We start from the raw sequence: 17,698 nt of genomic DNA, 5'->3' as shown, positions 1-17,698 counted from the left end.
AGGGTTTTTAGCAGAGAGAGTGAAACCTGAAGCAGAAGGGTTAAGCTGTGAGAACAGAGCGCCAGGTTTGCCAAGGTCAGCAGCTGGCTGGGAAGCCTGATAAGGAGGGATTCGTGCAAAAGCTCAGTGTGGGGGAAAAGCTGTCTGTGAAGAGAACTGTGTCTAATGTCTTTGCCTAGTAAAGACTCTTACAAGAAACTTGCCTGGCCTATTCCTGTTCTATGCGACTCTTGGATTCCATCCTTGTATGATCTATACACGCACATGCAACAGTGGATGGTACTCCAACTCTGTCTCAACTCCTGTTTTGGTCTTTTGCTTGTGTTGCAGAAGGGAGATAGAGTGAGGGTCCTCCAGATGGCTAGGCGTGGCTACCTTTACCTGTGCTGTGCTCTGACTGACTTCCTTCCTTGTAAACTGATATGCTCAGGGAAGCTGACCTGCCCCTCCTCCTTCCACCCTCTCCCTCTTCTTCGACTGTCTGAGAGAGAGGAGACACCTTTGTCTCTGCTGTCTCTCCTGAGTCATGAGGGCAACTCCCAAGCCTGGGCGTGGCACCTCCAACTCAGTTAGTTAGTTAGAACTAGGTATGCCTTTCTCTCTACTATGCGTTTCTATAAGGTAGGTTTTCTTATTTTACTAAGTCTTAAGTCTCAGTGATCTCAGTGCAGCGTAAAAGCCTGCTTCTAAGGTAAATACACACACACCGGCATTCATGCAGCATTTCCGACTGCTGTTGAACTCTGCTTTATTATTTCAATACAAGTTTACACAACAAGAAGCCTCCGCTCTGTCTGTTGAACTTCCCACCGCATGTGTCACTGAGTGCAGGGTGAAGGGGGACTGTCCGTTCAGGCACAGGAGATGGAGGAGCGCCCGACTGAGAGGCTTCTGGTGGAACAGGCTGAACTCCCACTGGGGCGTCTGGAGATGGGGAGCTGTAGTGTCAAAGGCAGAGCCGGGGCTCTTTCGAAGCTGGACCTGCTACTTGCACCCTCCCTGGGTGACTCATCCCAGTCCATGTCCTCATCCTCTGACTCACCCCCACCCGTCCACTGCCGCCTGGCGGGGCTCACAACAGTGATGTGGCTGCAAAAAAGGCAAATACTATTTTAAGCTGCATTAACAGAAGCATCGTTTCCAAATTGCATGAAGTACAGTTCCCTCGTTTCCAAATTGCATGAAGTACAGTTCCCCTCTATTCAGCACTGGTTAGACCTCATCTTCAGTACTGTATCCAGTTCTGGTCTCCGCACTTCAAGAAGGATGCGGACAAACTGGAAGAGGTTCAGAGGAGGGCGACGAGGAAGATCAGGACCCTGGAAACAAAGCCCTATGAGGAGAAAGAACTGGGCATGATTAGCCTGGAGAAGAGAAGACTGAGGGGAGACGGGATAGCACTCTTCAAGTACTCGAAAGGCTGCCACACAGAAGAGGGCCGGGATCACTTCTCGATTGTCCCATGGTGCAGGACGCGGAATAATGGGCTCAAGTTGTGGGAAGCCAGATTTCGGCTGAACATCAGGAAAAACTTCCTGTTACAGCAGTATGACAATGGAACCAATGACCTAGGGAGGTGTGGGCTCTCCAACCCTGGTGGCATTCAAGAGGCAGCTAGACAGCCACCTGTGAGCTATGCTTTAATTTGGATTTTAGCAGTGAGCAGCGGGGTGGACTGGATGGCCTTTTAGGCCCCTTCCAACTCTATGGTTCATAACAACATAAGAACATAAGAAGAGCCTGCTGGATCAGGCCAGTGGCCCATCTAGTCCATCATCCTGTTCTCACAGTGGCCAACCAGGTGCCTGGGGGAAGCCCGCAAGCAGGACCCGAGTGCAAGAACACTCTCCCCTCCTGAGGCTTCCGGCAACTGGTTTTCAGAAGCATGCTGCCTCTGACTAGGGTGGCAGAGCACAGCCATCATGGCTAGTAGCCATTGATAGCCCTGTCCTCCATGAATTTGTCTAATCTTCTTTTAAAGCCGTCCAAGCTGGTGGCCATTACTGCATCTTGTGGGAGCAAATTCCATAGTTTAACTGTGCGCTGAGTAAAGAAGTACTTCCTTTTGTCTGTCCTGAATCTTCCAACATTCAGCTTCTTTGAATGTCCACGAGTTCTAGCATTATGAGAGAGGGAGAAGAACTTTTCTCTCTGCACTTTCTCAATGCCATGCATAATTTTATACACTTCTATCATGTCTCCTCTGACCCGCCTTTTCTCTAAACTAAAAAGCCCCAAATGCTGCAACCTTTCCTCGTAAGGGAGTCGTTCCATCCCCTTGATCATTCTGGTTGCCCTCTTCTGAACCTTTTCCAACTCTATAATATCCTTTTTGAGATGAGGCGACCATAACTGTACACAGTATTCCAAATGCGGCCGCACCATAGATTTATACAATGGCATTATGATATCGGCTGTTTTATTTTCAATACCTTTCCTAATTTTAAAGATACTTGTTGGGAAAGGGGGCAAAATAACAAGCTTTGCAAGAGGAAAGAAGTGGGTCTCTCTCCAGAAGACTGGTGAGGCAGGGTCCCCACCAGGATGGGCAAAGAAACCTCCCAGTCAGTGGGGCAGTGGAATCCACTCCGAGTTTTCCCAGGAGATGTCCAAGGAGCTGAAACCTCCGCTGCTCCCAGTTTTCTAAGCAGCGTCTTAGTTGCTGGGAAGGTGGATCCCTCGGGGGAGGGGGGAGACTGCGACTGGGTGGGGGTGGAGGCGAAAGGAGATCCCAGTCTTGGAGGCTACTGGCGGGAAGGGGGAGCAGCGTAGCTGGGATCGGAGGGAGGATAACTCCCCCAGCTGCGCCCATTAACAAGCCTGCCTCTGCTGGGACTGACCCCCTCCCGTCGCTCTCCGTGCAACGCAGCCGCGGAGCTTCAGTCACTTTAAGGGTTAACCAAGAACAACGGAGGCGAAGGGAAGAGCTCAAACGAGGGACGTCCTCTTCCTGCCCCGCCTCTCCGTGAGCAATGCAGGCTGGAAGCGCAGGAGAAGCCCCTCTTTGTGCGCGGCGATGTTGGCGAGCGGGGTTGCGCAGGGGGAGCCTGGAGACAAAGGTATGCAATTGGGGAGAGGGGAGGTTGGGAGAGGGCGAGGACCCCCCTTAAGCACCCCTCCCAGCAGACCCTCCGATCGGAGGCTGCAGCTCTGCCCCGTCCCCTCTGCCTCTCCCCTGAGCTGGGCTGGCTGAGTTGGGCCGGATCGAAGCATCTCTGGGAACATCTGTGGTCCTGATGATGGATTTCGTGGCCTTGAGCTTGGAGATGGAGGCGCCCCATAGTTGGAACAGAGCTAAGTAGACACCAGTGAGCTAAATGGGCCGCTTCTTCATGTGTCCTCCTTTGTCCTTTGGTTCAGCTGTGATAGTTGAATAGTGAGGCTCTTCTTTCACTACCTTCATTCTGCCAGCCCTCCCCAGTTTCCTACTCTGTTGGAATTAAGGTCACCGTTTAATTCAGGGAAGCAGGAACGTGGCCTTGCCCTCCTTGTTTTAGGGTAGCCCTGCAGACAAACTGTTTTGCGAGTGACGTTTTTCCTGAAAAGGGTCAAATTGGTGGGAGCTGCTTCCCTTCCTCTTCCTACACCAGGTGTAAGTTCCCTACTAAATGAGAGGGTGTTATCCATGATTCTCCACACCACGCCCCTTTATGGCACATCCACAGTGTAAATTGAAAGTATGTGGCTTCCTCCAAAGAGTCCTGGGAGTTGTAGTTTCTGAAGGGTGCTGGGAATGTAGCGCAGTGAGGAAAAACTATTCTCCAGGATTCGTTGGGGGAAGGCATGTGCTTTACATTTGTGTTGCATGTGCTTTAAATGTCTGGTGTGATCATACACTTCTATCGTGTCTCCTCTAAGCTTTTTTTCTACAGCAAAAATCCCCAAATGTTGCAACCCTTGATTATTTTGGTTCCCATTTCTCTACCTCTTCCACCTCTAGAATGCTATTTTTGCAGTCAGGCAACCAGAACTGTAGACAGCATTCCAAGTAGGATCACATCTTGGATGTGTATAATGGGGTTATGATACTGGCAGTTTTATTTTCAATGCATGTCTTAATGATCCCTCACATGGAAATCACCAATTTCAGAGCTATAACATCAGTATCTTAATTAAGGTGTCCGCTATGACCTCGATGTCTCTCCTGTGAGTCACCACCGATTCAGTTAGGATTTTTCACTTGTGTGCATCACTTTACGTTGGCTTACATTTAATTGCATTTCCTCTTTAATACACAAGCCTGCTTGAAGAGTTCCTTTCGGAGTTCCTCACAATCCTTCTTTATTTTAATCACCCTGAGCTTGATATCAACAGGAAACTTGGTTGTCTCCCTTCTCACTCCAAATCCATGTCGTTTAGAAACAAGTTTAAAAGCACAGGTCCTCGTATCCCATAATTGCTGTGTTCCACTCCATGTTTGGTAATTCTGCCTTTAATAATATTTTCCACTTCTTTTCCCGGAACAGCTCATAGGCTTCTGATTTCCCTGATACCTTCTGTGTCCTTTTGGCTTTCAGATTGTCATACATTTGCCAATCCATATGGCAGCAAGTCCTTGAGAGAAGATAGATATTTTTCTTAGAAGATCAGCAATGTCACATTTGGGTTGTTTTCAGACCTCTCCGGTAGATGCCATCTGGACTTAAGATGATTTATGAACACTAAAAGAAAAGATCCCGCTTGCTCCATCTCTCTTCAGAGTGCGAATGGAGAACAGATGATGTCCAGCCTTACCTGGGAGTATTAATGAGGAAGGCAATTGTTTTCTTCTTCAAGGGACTGGTGACCTTTGAGGAAGTGTCCTTGCACTTCACCCAGGAGGAATGGGTTCAGCTGGATCCAGACTAGCAAGCTCTGTACAAGGAGATCATGCAGGAGATTCATGAGATGGTGACCTGTTCTGTTAGAATTAGGTTAAGGATAGCCTTCTTACTCCCTTCCTGGCACCCCTGCTTAGCAAATCTGACGCACTGTGCATTCCAGATTATCCGGTAGAGCTGCCATTATTTCCCCTTTTCCCAGAGAGGAAGACTCAGGGGGCCAATTTAGTACTGATAATTCTGGCATCCTATGGACAACATCCCCTATGCTTCCCAGCCAGAGCCCTCTTTAACTAACTGTAAGGCCTACAACACTCTTCCTCTATTGCTGCCACCAATCTTAAGAGTCAGTTTTTCTTTAGCACTTCAAATACCTTTTACTTGGTAACAGGGAACCACATTTTAGCTCAAGTATCTACCTGATCCTAAGTGACTACTTACCTCCAGGATATTGGTCCTCTCAGGTGTAAAGCTGTTTGGCTGGTCCACTGCAGGCTTTTTCCTGATGGTGGATGAGGCACAAAGGCTGCATATCACAGCCCACCTTTTAAGGATATTTCCTCCCACAGAGGTTTGCGGGGCACTGGGCACACTTGGATCAATTAATGCTGAACTCACATAGTGCAGGTGTGTTTGTGTTATATGCCTTCAAGGTGATTACGAGTGATGGTGACCCCATGAATCAGCGACCTCCAATAGCATCTATCCTGAACCACCCTGTTCAGCTCTTGTAACTTCAGGTCTGTGGCTTCCTTTATGGCATCAATCCATCTCTTGTTTGGCCTTCCTCTTGTCTTTTCGGGTGAGTCATGTCTTCCCATTATGTGTCCAAAGTGTCATGAAAACCTGAATTCAAGATGGTTGTGTAGCAAAAAATTGTGGGGTTTCATTTGTTAATGTGGGATCTTAACAGGTTTACAGTTGATCTCTGTATTAGAGCTAAGAGTTGGCAGTTTTATTTCCCAGCTGTGGTAATTAGAGGCCCACCCTAACACCACCTTGTCAGTAGAAGACGGGCAAGGTCATAAAGTCTGGGAAGCTTTATGGAAGATGTTCCATTTGGCCGGTGATTGATGGACCCTTAATCCATGAATTAATTTTCTGATTGGTTAATTGGATCCGACCTGTTGCTGGGGAGTCTGCCCTAAGTATGGGGCTCAAACCTTAGCTTTCGTTCCTCTCCTGGGTCGCATCATGCCTACTTGATGTTGCCTGCTGAGGTTCCATGTTGCATCAACTCTCCTGACTGTTCCTCTCTCTGAAGAGAGGGGAGCTGTGCAACTGTCTACCAGTGTGTAAGTATAGGCTAGGCTAGATAGCATCCTTGTTTTTCTGTTGTGACTGAACTCATAGAATCATAGAATAGTAGAGTTGGAAGGGGCCTATAAGGCCATCAAGTCCAACCCCCTGTGCAACGCATGAATCCAAATCCAAGCATTTCCGACATATGGCTGTCCAGCTGCCTCTTGAATGCCTCCAGTGTCGGAGAGCCCACTACCTCTCTAGGTAATTGATTCCATTGTCGTCTGGGTCTAACAAGTTAGGAAGTTTTCCTGATGTCCAGTCGAAATCTGGCTTCCTGCAACTTGAGCCCATTATTCCGTATCCTACACTCTGGGATGATTGAGAAGAGATCCCAGCCCTCCTCTATATGACAACCTTTCATGTACTTGAAGAGTGCTATCATATCTCCCCTCAGTCTTCTCTTTACAAGGCTGAACATGCCCTGTTCTTTCAGTGTCTCCTCATAGGACTTTGTTTCCAGTCCCCTGATCATCCTTGTTGCCCCCCTCTGAACCTGTTCCAGTTTGTCTGCATCCTTCTTGAAGTGTGGAGACCAGAACTGGATGCAATACTCAAGATGAGGCCGAATCATTGCTGAATAGAGGGGAACTAATACTTCACGCGATTTGGAAACTATACTTCTGTTAATGCAGCCTAATACAGCATTTGCCTTTTTTGCAGCCACATCACACTGTTGGCTCATATTCAGCTTGTGATCAACGACAATTTCAAGATCATTCTCACACGTTGTATTGCTGAGCCAAGTATCCCCCATCTCATAACTGCATTTGGTTTCTTTTTCCTAAGTGTAGAACATTGCATTTATCCCTGTTGAATTTCATTCTGTGGTTTTCAGCCCAATGCTCCAGCCTATCAAGGTCCCTTGGAATTTTGTTTCTGTCTTCCACAGTGTTAGCTATACCCCCCAAGTTTGTATCATCTGCAAATTTGATAAGCATGTTCTGTACCTCCTCATGCAAGTGAAAAATATTGAAGAGCACTGGGCCCAGGACCGAGCCCTGTGGTACCCCACTTGTTACCTCTGCCCAGTTTGAGAAGGAACCATTGAAAAGCACTCTTTGAGTATGATTCTCGAGCCACCTGTGGATCCATCTGATAGTTGTTTCATCCAGCCCACATTTAGCTAGCTTGTGTTTTACCTTGCCCCTTTTGAGTGTTGATATTAAGCAACTATTTTGCTGCTGTAACTGTGCACCTCTTTTATTCTTTAAGAAAGTTATTTCTATTTACCTGTGTGCATTCATTCAGGAGAGGGTAGACTCTGAATCGGTACTTTGGCCACTGACCACGACTACTGTGTGAATTGGGTATTTTGTTTAAAGGCTTCAGAGCAAGGAGTCCCTGTTTGGCTCTTGCTGTCTGTAGTCCTTGGCAGGTTTTCTGGGCTCAGTTTCCCCTTGGCTCAGGGTGGTTAACCAGTATAAAGGCTGGTGGCAGTCTACTACCCTGCAGGACTGTTGTGAGCGGGCATAGCCTTGGAAGAGAAGGATATTTTCCAGAGTCAGTTTGCTTGAGTGGGGAATTGGCTTCTGGGATGGTGGAGGGTGTCCTGGGAGAACTTCCCTCCCTCACAGAAAAAGTATGATAACCTCAGTTTCAGCATTTTAGCTTCCAGTGATAATTCTGGTTTAATTTGTTCTGACACCCAATTATTTGTCTTTTTCGCAGTCCATGGTACCCGCAAAGCTCTCCTCCAGCACTACATTTCAAATGAGTTGATTTTTCTTTTCACTATCCAACTTTCACATCCATACATAGCGATCAGGAATACCATGGTCTGAAAGATCTTGACTTTGGTGTTCAGTGATGCATCTTTGCATTTGGGATCTATTCTCATAGCTACCCTCCCCAGTCCAAGGCTTCTTCTGATTTCTTGACTCTTGTCTCCATTTTGGTTAATGACTGTGCTGAGGTATTGATAATCCTTGACAAGTTCAATGTCGTCATTGTCAACTTTAAAGTTACATAAATCTTCTGTTGTCATTACTTTAGTCTTCTTAATGTTCAGGTGTAGTCCTGCTATTGTGCTTTGCATTTGTTTCAAATCATTACTGGTTTCTGCTAGTAGTATGGTATCATCTGCATATTTCTCCCTCCAGTTTTAACACCTCCTTCATCTTGGTCCAATCCTGCTTTCCGTATGATAGGTTCTGTGTGTAGATTAAATAAATAAATAAATAAATAGGGTGATAAAATACACCCGTCTCACACCCTTTTTGACTGGGAACCAATTGGTTTCTCCATATTCTGTCCTTACAGTAGCCTCTTGTCCAGAGTATAGGTTGTGCATCAGGACAGTCAGATAATATGCCACCCCCATTTATTTTAAAGCATTCGATAGCTTTTCATAATCTACACAATCAAAGGCTTTGCTGTAATCTATAAAGCACAGGGTGATTTTCTTCTGATGTTCTGTGGTCTGTTCCATTATCCAACTAATCTTTGCGATACGACCTGTGGTACCTCTTCCCTTTCTAAATCCAGCATGCACATCTGGCACTTCTCGCTCCATATATGGTAAGAGCCTTTACTTTACTTGCATGGCATATTAAGGCAATAGTTTCAAAATTACTGCATTCCCTGGGATCCCCTTTCTTTCGAGTTGGGATGTATATTCAGTGCTTCCCGTCTGTGGGCCGTTGTTTTTTTTCCCATAATTGTTGACAAAGGTTTATCACAATTTGGACACATTCAGTCTCAGTAGCTTGTAGCAACTCTATTGGTATGCCATCTGTTCCTTGTCGAAGAGTTGTCCCCCTGGGGTCCCTTCCCCTCAGTATCCCAAGGGGGGTTCTTTGCTTCTGAGAACAGTCCTAACTCCTTTTGCTTCCCAGGCAAATCCTCCCTCCTTCAGGAGCAATTTTACAGTAGTATTGCCACCCCCCCTCTTCCTGGCCCTTTTCTCTGAGGAAGGGGATCTCAGAGAGCCCTGTGAGTTCTAAAGGGATCAACCCTTGTTGTTGTTGTTGTTATGGGCCTCCAAGTCGACTGCAACTTATGGCGACCCTATGAATCAGTGACCTCCAAGAGCATCTGTCATGAACCACCCTGTTCAGATCTTGTAAGTTCAGGTCTGTGGCTTCCTTAATGGAATCAATCCATCTCTTGTTTGGCCTTCCTCTTTTTCTATTTCCTTAAACTCTGATACCAACAGAACTCGCAGAAATATATTGTCAAAGTAGAAATCATAATATATTTGCAGGATTTCTCCACAGCATTTTATCTCCTCTCCTTTTCATTCCATCAGGATACATCTCAGGGGTCAAGGCTGAGGAAGAACCATCTGAAGTATCACTGGAAAAAGCTGAGGAGCAGGTGCAGGAACGGAAACTGAGGAGTCAAGATGGAGCAAAGAGACAAAAGGAGAGACAGACTGACACAGGGGACAAACCTTATGAATGCTTCAAATGTGGAAAGAGCTTCAGGTGGCATAGCACCCTTACAGTGCATCAAAGAAGTCACACAGGGGACAAACCTTATAAATGCTTGGAGTGTGGAATGAGCTTCAGTCAGAGTAGCCACCTTACTTCGCATCAAAGAACGCACACAGGGGACAAACCTTACCAATGCTTCAAGTGTAGAAAGAGCTTCAGTGACAGTAGCACCCTTACTTCACATCAAAGAAGTCACACAGGGAACAAACCTTATCAATGCTTGGAGTGTGGAAAGAGCTTCAGTCAGGGTAGCCACCTTACTTCGCATCAAAGAACGCACACAGGGGACAAACCTTATACATGCTTGAAGTGTGGAAAGAGCTTCAGTCAGAGTAGCACCCTTATTTCGCATCAAAGAACTCACACAGGAGACAAACCTTATAAATGCTTGGAGTGTGGAAAGAGCTTTAGTCAGAGTGGCCACCTTACTTCGCATCAAAGAAGTCACACAGGGGACAAACCTTATAAATGCTTGGAGTGTGGAAAGAGCTTTAGTCAGAGTGGCCACCTTACTTCGCATCAAAGAACTCACACAAGGGACAAACCTTATCAATGTTTGGAGTGTGGAAAGAGCTTCAGTGACAGTAGCACCCTTGCTTCGCATCACAAAACTCACACAGGGGAGAAACCTTTTAAATGCTTTAAGTGTGGAAAGAGCTTTAGTCGGAGTGACCACCTTACTTCGCATCAAAGAACTCACACCGGGGACAAACCTTATAAATGCTTGGAGTGTGGAAAGAGCTTCAGCTTTAGTAGCACCCTTAGTTCGCATCAAAGAACTCACACAGGAGACAAATCTTATAAATGTTTCGAGTGTGGAAAGAGCTTCAGTGACAGTAGCACCCTTGCTTCGCATCACAAAACTCACACAGGGGAGAAACCTTATACATGCTTTGAGTGTGGAAAGAGCTTCAGTTGGAGTAGTAGCCTTATTTCGCATCAAAGAATTCACACAGGAGACAAACCTTATAAATGCTTGGAGTGTGGAAAGAGCTTTAGTCAGAGTGGCCACCTTACTTCGCATCAAAGAACTCACACAGGAGACAAACCTTATAAATGCTTCGAATGTGGAAAGAGCTTCAGTGACAGTAGCACCCTTGCTTCACATCAAAGAAGTCACACAGGGGACAAACCTTATCAATGCTTGGAGTGTGGAAAGAGCTTCAGCTTTAGCAGCACCCTTACTTCGCATCAAAGAACTCACACAGGAGACAAACCTTATCAATGCTTTGAGTGTGGAAAGAGCTTCACTCAGAGTAGCCACCTTACTTCGCATCAAAGAACTCACACAGGAGACAAACCTTATAAATGCTTGGAGTGTGGAAAGAGCTTCAGTCACAGTGGCCACCTTACTTCGCATCAAAGAACTCACACAGGGGACAAACCTTATAAATGCTTGGAGTGTGGAAAGAGCTTCAGTCGAAGTAGCCACCTTACTTCACATCAGAAAACTCACACAGGAGACAAACCTTATAAATGCATCACCTGTGGAAAAAGCTTCAGGTGCAATAGCGCCTTTAGACGACATCAAAGAACTCACACAGGGGACAAACCTTATAAATGCTTGGAGTGTGGAAAGAGCTTCAGTCAGAGTGGCCACCTTTCTTTGCATCAAAGAACTCACACCGGGGACAAACCTTATAAATGCTTGGAGTGTGGAAAGAGCTTCAGTCAGAGTGGCCACCTTTCTTTGCATCAAAGAACTCACACCGGGGACAAACCTTATAAATGCTTGGAGTGTGGAAAGAGCTTCAGTCAGAGTTGCCACCTCACTTCACAACACAAAACTCACACCGGAGACAAACCTTATAAATGTTTCAAGTATGGAAGGAGCTTCAGTCAGAGTGGCCACCTTACTTCACATCAGAGAACTCACACAGGGGACAAATCTTGGGAGTTGCACTCTTGGCTCAGGAGAGAGAGAACAGAGAGAAAGGTGTCTCCTCTCTCTCGAACAGTGGAGAAGGGAAGAGAGGAAAGGGCGGAAGCAGGAGGAGCAGATCAGCTTCCCTGAGCATATTAGTTTACAAGGAAGGAAGGAAGTCAGAGTGACGTCTTTAGGGAAGCTTACCTGCCCCTCCTCCTTCTGCCCTTTCCACTCCTCCCTTTCTTCTCAGTCTGTGTTGGAGAGAGGAGACATCCTTTTGCCTCTGCTCTCTCTCCTAGCCATGGGGCTAACTCCCACACCTGGGCGTTACACCTCCAACTTAGTTAGTTAGTTAGTTAGAACTAGGTAGGCCTTTCTATCTACTATGTATTTCTATAAACAAAGTAGCTTTTCTTATTTTACTAAGTCTCAAGTCTCAGTGATGCTGATGCAGGGTAAAAGCCTGCTTTCTTAGGTAAACGCACTCACACGCTGGCAAACTCACATTTCAACATCCGCTGTTACCAGTTCTTGGAAGTAACTCGTTATTTTTAACGAGTTACTTGTAATTCGTTACAATGTAAAATAACGAGTGGGTAATTCCATTACATTTGGCAAGTAATGGAATGACTAGTAATTTCCCTACTTTTCAGCTGCAACTTTAACGTTTCCACGTTAGGTTGGATATTACTTGGGGGCGGGAACAAGGGGAAGTCAGCTCCTGGCTGTGATTGGTTAACACAAGACGTGCCTCACACTGATTGGACCTCTGCGCAGACTCTCTCTTCCCTTGTGATCTGTGTTAGGAGGCACGAGGGAAGAGGTGAATAGGCAGGGCCTGCTAGCGTCTGAGAGGAAAAAATGGACGCCGGAGGAAAAAGCCAGGGCAAGGACAACAGAGGAGAAGGCATCAGCAGAATGGCGACGAGCTGTGGAGGTGAGTGACGATGATTTGTGTGTGTGTGTGCCCCCCCGCGGCACCTTCAGCCCCCCGTGGCACCTTCTGCCCCCCCGCAGCACCTTCTGCCCCCCTGCCCCCCTGCGGCACCTTCTGCCACCCCCACTGCCTCTCCTTGCCTCGCTGCTGCCCCCTCCATCAATCACAAGGCACTTCTGAAACTTCGGCCTACAGAGCTTGGAAAAGTTACTTTTTTGAACTACAACTCCCATCAGCCCTAGGCAACATGGCCACTGGATTAGGCTGATGGGAGCTGTAGTTCAAAAAAGTAACTTTTCCAAGCTCTGGCCTACTTCTCTTCCTTCCCCCCCTTTTTGAACTCTCCCCCTTGTTCCCATGCATACCTGTGTGCTGTATTTATCCAGACAGAGCACTCCTGTCTTTTAAAATGCCAGCTAGCTTTTTATTGTATATTTATTTGAACTCCATCTTTCTTTTTATTTGTATTTTTGTCCTGTTTAATCACAAGACTGAATTGTATGTGGGACAAAAACTGTCAGTAATAATAATAATAATAATAATAATAAAAATAAAAAATCATTAGGCGTATAATAAATGACTTAAGGCTGATTTTTTTGTTCTTGGCAGAGATGAGGTGAGAAGTAGGGTCCTTGCAGCTCCTCCTCTCAGTCCCCCAGCTCTCAAACTCATGTTCTGTGAGAAAGAGAGAGATTCCCAGTCCCAGGGAGAGACAACTCCTGTAAACCCCATTCTCTCCAACAGCATCCCCAGGCGGGGTACCTGTGAAGATCACCTCTTGTTGAAAAAAATCCATTTATTGCAGCTGAATATCTGGGCAATGTAAAATTAAAATGTTTAACTGATTAATCCTCTCCCTTTCAATAAACTGATCAATTACATTTCAATTGATTTGCTTATCACCAAGACTTCAAATCTATGAGAATTTCCAGAATATAATAACTAAAAGGAGTGCAAGACAATGAAGAATTCAATACAGAAGCTCTAGGGCACACAGTTAAAAAAAATCAAGGCTGATCTTTGTTATTGTTTCATGCATTCCCCAGTACAGTAACACACAAAATTACTCTAAAAACAATGAACAAGTGTCTCATATTAAAACTCATTCTTACCAATAAAAATAGGCCCCACTGATTAATCAACTCTCCTTTTAGTTAATTAATCTGCTGAAAATTAAAGCTTGTAGCCCTAGAGTTGGTGTTTTTTTTTAAAAAAAAATCATTTGACCAGGAAGACAAGTACTGTTCAGTTCGCATACAGTGAATTTCAGAGTTGAGATTAATCTGTTCTCATCACAGCCCAGGCTTGTGTATTTATGTGGAAGCCCTTTCTTGATGATATTACTATGTGGTGACCAAAGCAAGGAGGAGAGAAGTCTCAGGCTGTGTGGTGCAGTCGCTGCAACACAATTGCTGCCTAGAAAAGAATGTGCAGGTGCAAAAAGCAGAAGCGCAAGTAAGCTTCAATAAGATGAACAGTGCCAAAGCTGCACAGGCTGCAATAGGCAATGTTGAGGGGTTTCATCATTACTGCTTTTGAGGAAGTGAAGGTCAACCACTGTCAGTGCCACCCTGGGCTCCTACTGCGAGGAAGGGCGGGATATATATAAATATAAATAAATATATATATATACAGAAAGAAAGGAGAGATGTAAAGGGGAGTATTTCTTAGATGTTACCCTACTTTCCATTTTTGCTTTCTATTTGCTTCTAGCCCTATTCTGTCACTCTCCAGTACACATGAAGAAGGGGCAGTGAGGGCAACTCCCAAACCTGGGTGTTGCGCCTCCAAGTTAGTTACTTAGAACTAGGTATGCCTTTCCTATCTACGATGTATTTCTATAAATGAAATAGCTTTTCTTATTTTACTAAGTCTTAAGTCTCAGTGATCTCAGTGCAGGGTAAAAGCCTGCCACAAACACACACATTGGCACACACAAGCATCATAGACTGTTGACAATCTCTGCTAATATCTATACAAATGTACATAACATGCATCACCTGAACTCACATGATCTAGAGTTACCTTAGATCTTGCAAGATTTGCAAATGAGAAGCAATAGGGTTTTATATTAGTTCTGATTGTCTATTGGGCTATCATAGGTTATATGTTTTTTTCATTTTCTATGGCAAAAACTCCAACTTCAGTGGAATTTATGTGATGTGTTCTAATCATTTGAATTTGGCTAATGAATGCCTTATCCTTTCATCAGAACTTTAGCAGTAGTACTAAAATATTAATAAAAAAGAAAAGGGAAAGAAAAAATACTTTACATACATCATTCAGCTGTATTGCTAATTATAGATATAGATATAAAAGATAAACGGCATTTTGTCAAAAGTATTTTTGTCTACATTTTATACCTCATCCTTGGTTTTCCAAGCTTGGCATGGAATGCTTCTCATACAGAATTAATTTGAAATGCTGCATATTTATTATCATAATCATCATATTTAAAATAAAAAATATATGTACCGCCTTCAAGTTGATTCCAACTTATGGTGACCCTATGAATAGGGTTTTCATGAGGCTGAGAGGCAGTGACTGGCCCAAGGTCACCCAGTGAGCTTCATGGCTATGTGGGGATTTGAACCCTAGTCTCATTTTGTTCTCACAACAACCCTGTGAGATAGTAGGTTAGACTGGCCCAGGCAGGGTTATTCAGTGAGCAAAAATGATGCAAATAGGATCTCTTTTAATTGTGCTATCGACCTGCTTACTTCCACTCTGACTGGGGGATCTTGCAGCATGGGGAAGAGATGGGGGCACATCACAGCTGAAGTTCACCCATATAGGAGCATTATCTCTTGTTTATTACAGAGACGCCTGTTGCAGGTTTTGCTGCTGAGAGCAGCAGTCAGTTAGTGCGGCCACTTGAGTCACAGCTTGTTGATCCTGAGGAGGCAAAACTAGAAAGTGAGGTTCAGAAAGGAGGCCCTGTGCACAAGGAGGAGGAGGGCATGAAGCAGTGCCAGTTGCCCACAGCCACATCTGCAGAACAGCAAGTACCATGATTTGGCTTTGAGAAAGCTTGTACATTTGTGAGCCAGAGTGGGAAAAATGTTGTTGTACGATGCAATTACTGCCTTCCAAGGATCAAAAATCTGAGATCAGCTGTTTCCTCCTCATCCAATGTGAAGAAACATTTTGAGGTAAGCCTTTGTCATGCTGGTCCTCAAAGAGTGTCCATTGTCTATTTATGTTTAAATTGTGAAGTTCCTCTTCCATTTTTTCTTGGATTCATGCTTTGTTCTTCTTCCTCAGAGGGCACACCCTGAGAAGCTGAGAGCAATTGAAGAAGCAATAAAGGCAAGGAGACGTGGCCTTCCTGAACCAATGCATGACACCCCTCCTCCCAAAATGCTGAAGCAGCAGCAGACAACCCTTGAGAGGTGGGGATCTGGCAGGGAGCCTGTCACCCAGAGCAATCTTGACAGGAGAATCATTGATTTCATTGTAGAAGAGACATTACCACTTCAGACTGTGGACAAACCATCATTCATTAATCTGGTTCGCATTGGACTCCCCAAAGATCTCACCATCATATGTGCCAAGACTCTGAGAGACAGAATTGAGAAGAGAGCATGCCACATGAGAGAAACTCTTGCAAACCGAATGGGTGCTGTGGCATATATAGCAACCACTGTAGATTGTTGGACCAATGGCAAGAAGAGTTACTTTGGGGTAACAGCCCACTGGATCAACCCAACTACCCTGAAACGTGAGGTCGGGGCCTTGGCTTGTAAGCATCTGAAGGGGCGCCATACATACGATGTCCTTTCAAAAGCACTGCATGATGTACATGTGCAGTACAGGATCCACAACAAAGTTATGTGCACTACTACAGACAATGGCTCCAACTTTGTGAAAGCGTTCAGAGTTTTCATGGCCAAAGAACCAGTGGAAGCTGCAGGCACCAGTGACGATGATGGTGATAACCAGGAGTTAGGAGGAGGCTGAGGTGGAGTTTGTGCCTATCTGTGAGATCCTGGACACAGGACCTGAGGCAGAGGAAGAAGCTGCAGACTCAGGAGAGGATTTTGTTTTACCACCACACCAGAGATGTGCTAGCCACACCCTCAACCTTGTGGCAACACAAGACATAGAGGCCATGCTTTCTGACTCCTCCAAAAGTAGTCTTCTTGGTCCTTTCAAGAAACAGTTTCGTTCCTTGATGGGAAAGTGCAGCAAGTTGTGGTCCAAGCAGAACCAGTCAGCCCAGATTGCTGAGTATATCCATGCGCAATGTGGTGTGTATCTGAAGGTACCGAATAAGACCAGGTGGAATTCCACCTTTGATGCGTTTATTTATTTATTTATTTTATTTTATTTATAGACCGCCCATAGCGAATAGCTCTCTGGGCGGTGAACAGCAGAGTTAAAATACAAAGTTACAATAAAACATACAAGGTCACAACAAGGTAGAGTAAAAAACATTGAATATAAAACATGAACGTTAAAATGCCTGGGAGTATAACCAGGTCTTAACCTGGCGCCTAAAAGAAAGTACCGTAGGCGCCAGGCGTATCTCCTCAGGTACGCTGTTCCATAGTTCGAGGGCCACCACAGAAAAGGCCCTGGATCTAATAACAATCCTCCGGGCATCCTGATGGGTTGGTACCCGGAGGAGGGCCTTAGATACTGAACGAAGTGAACGGGTAGGTTCATAGTGGGAGAGGCGTTCCATCAGATATTGCGGTCCCACACCGTGTAAGGCTTTATAGGTCAAAACCAGCACCTTGAATCTGGCTCGGAAACAAATAGGTAGCCAGTGCAAGCGGGCCAGGACAGGTGTTATATGCGCGGACCAATGGGTCCCCGTCAACAACCTGGCTGCTGCGTTTTGCACTTGCTGAAGTTTCCGAACGGTCTTCAAGGGCAGCCCTACGTAGAGCGCATTACAGTAGTCCAATCTAGAAGTTACCAGAGTGTGAACAACAGAGGCGAGATCGTCGCTGTCCAGATAGGGGCGTAGTTGGGCTACTAAGCGAAGATGGTAAAACGCATTCCGCGCCACCGAGGCCACTTGAGCCTCAAGCGACAAGGAAGGGTCAAAAAGGACCCCCAAACTACGAACCTGTTCCTTCAAGGGGAGTGTAACCCCATCTAGAACAGGCTGAACATCCACCATCTGGGCAGGTAAAGAGCTCACCAACAGTGTCTCAGTCTTGTCTGGATTGAGTTTCAGTTTATTAGCTCTCATCCAGTCCATTATCACGGTCAGGCAACGGTTCAGCACATCAACAGCCTCACCTGAAGAAGGTGAAAAGGAGAAGTAGAGTTGCGTGTCATCAGCGTACTGATGGCAACGCACTCCAAAACTCCTGATGACCGC

The 17,698-nt window shown here is 45.6% G+C and overlaps 1 protein-coding gene across 1 annotated transcript; it reads left to right on the top strand.

The window, feature by feature from the left end:
- Positions 1-2,973: 2,973 nt before the first annotated feature.
- LOC133378983 (zinc finger protein 883-like) lies at positions 2,974-11,530 on the top strand (the record flags this gene model as incomplete). Its single annotated transcript, XM_061613595.1, has 3 exons — positions 2,974-3,059; positions 9,373-11,493; positions 11,526-11,530. Coding segments are annotated over exons 1-3 (2,169 nt in total), but the record flags the coding sequence as incomplete, so codon positions are not given.
- Between the last annotated feature and the right edge of the window lie 6,168 nt (positions 11,531-17,698).

The sequence above is a fragment of the Rhineura floridana genome, chromosome 3 (assembly GCF_030035675.1).
Source record: "Rhineura floridana isolate rRhiFlo1 chromosome 3, rRhiFlo1.hap2, whole genome shotgun sequence".
Lineage (NCBI taxonomy): Eukaryota > Metazoa > Chordata > Lepidosauria > Squamata > Rhineuridae > Rhineura > Rhineura floridana.
The sequence above is the reverse complement of the archived record's forward strand: the minus strand, read 5'-3'. Positions and strand labels throughout refer to the sequence as shown.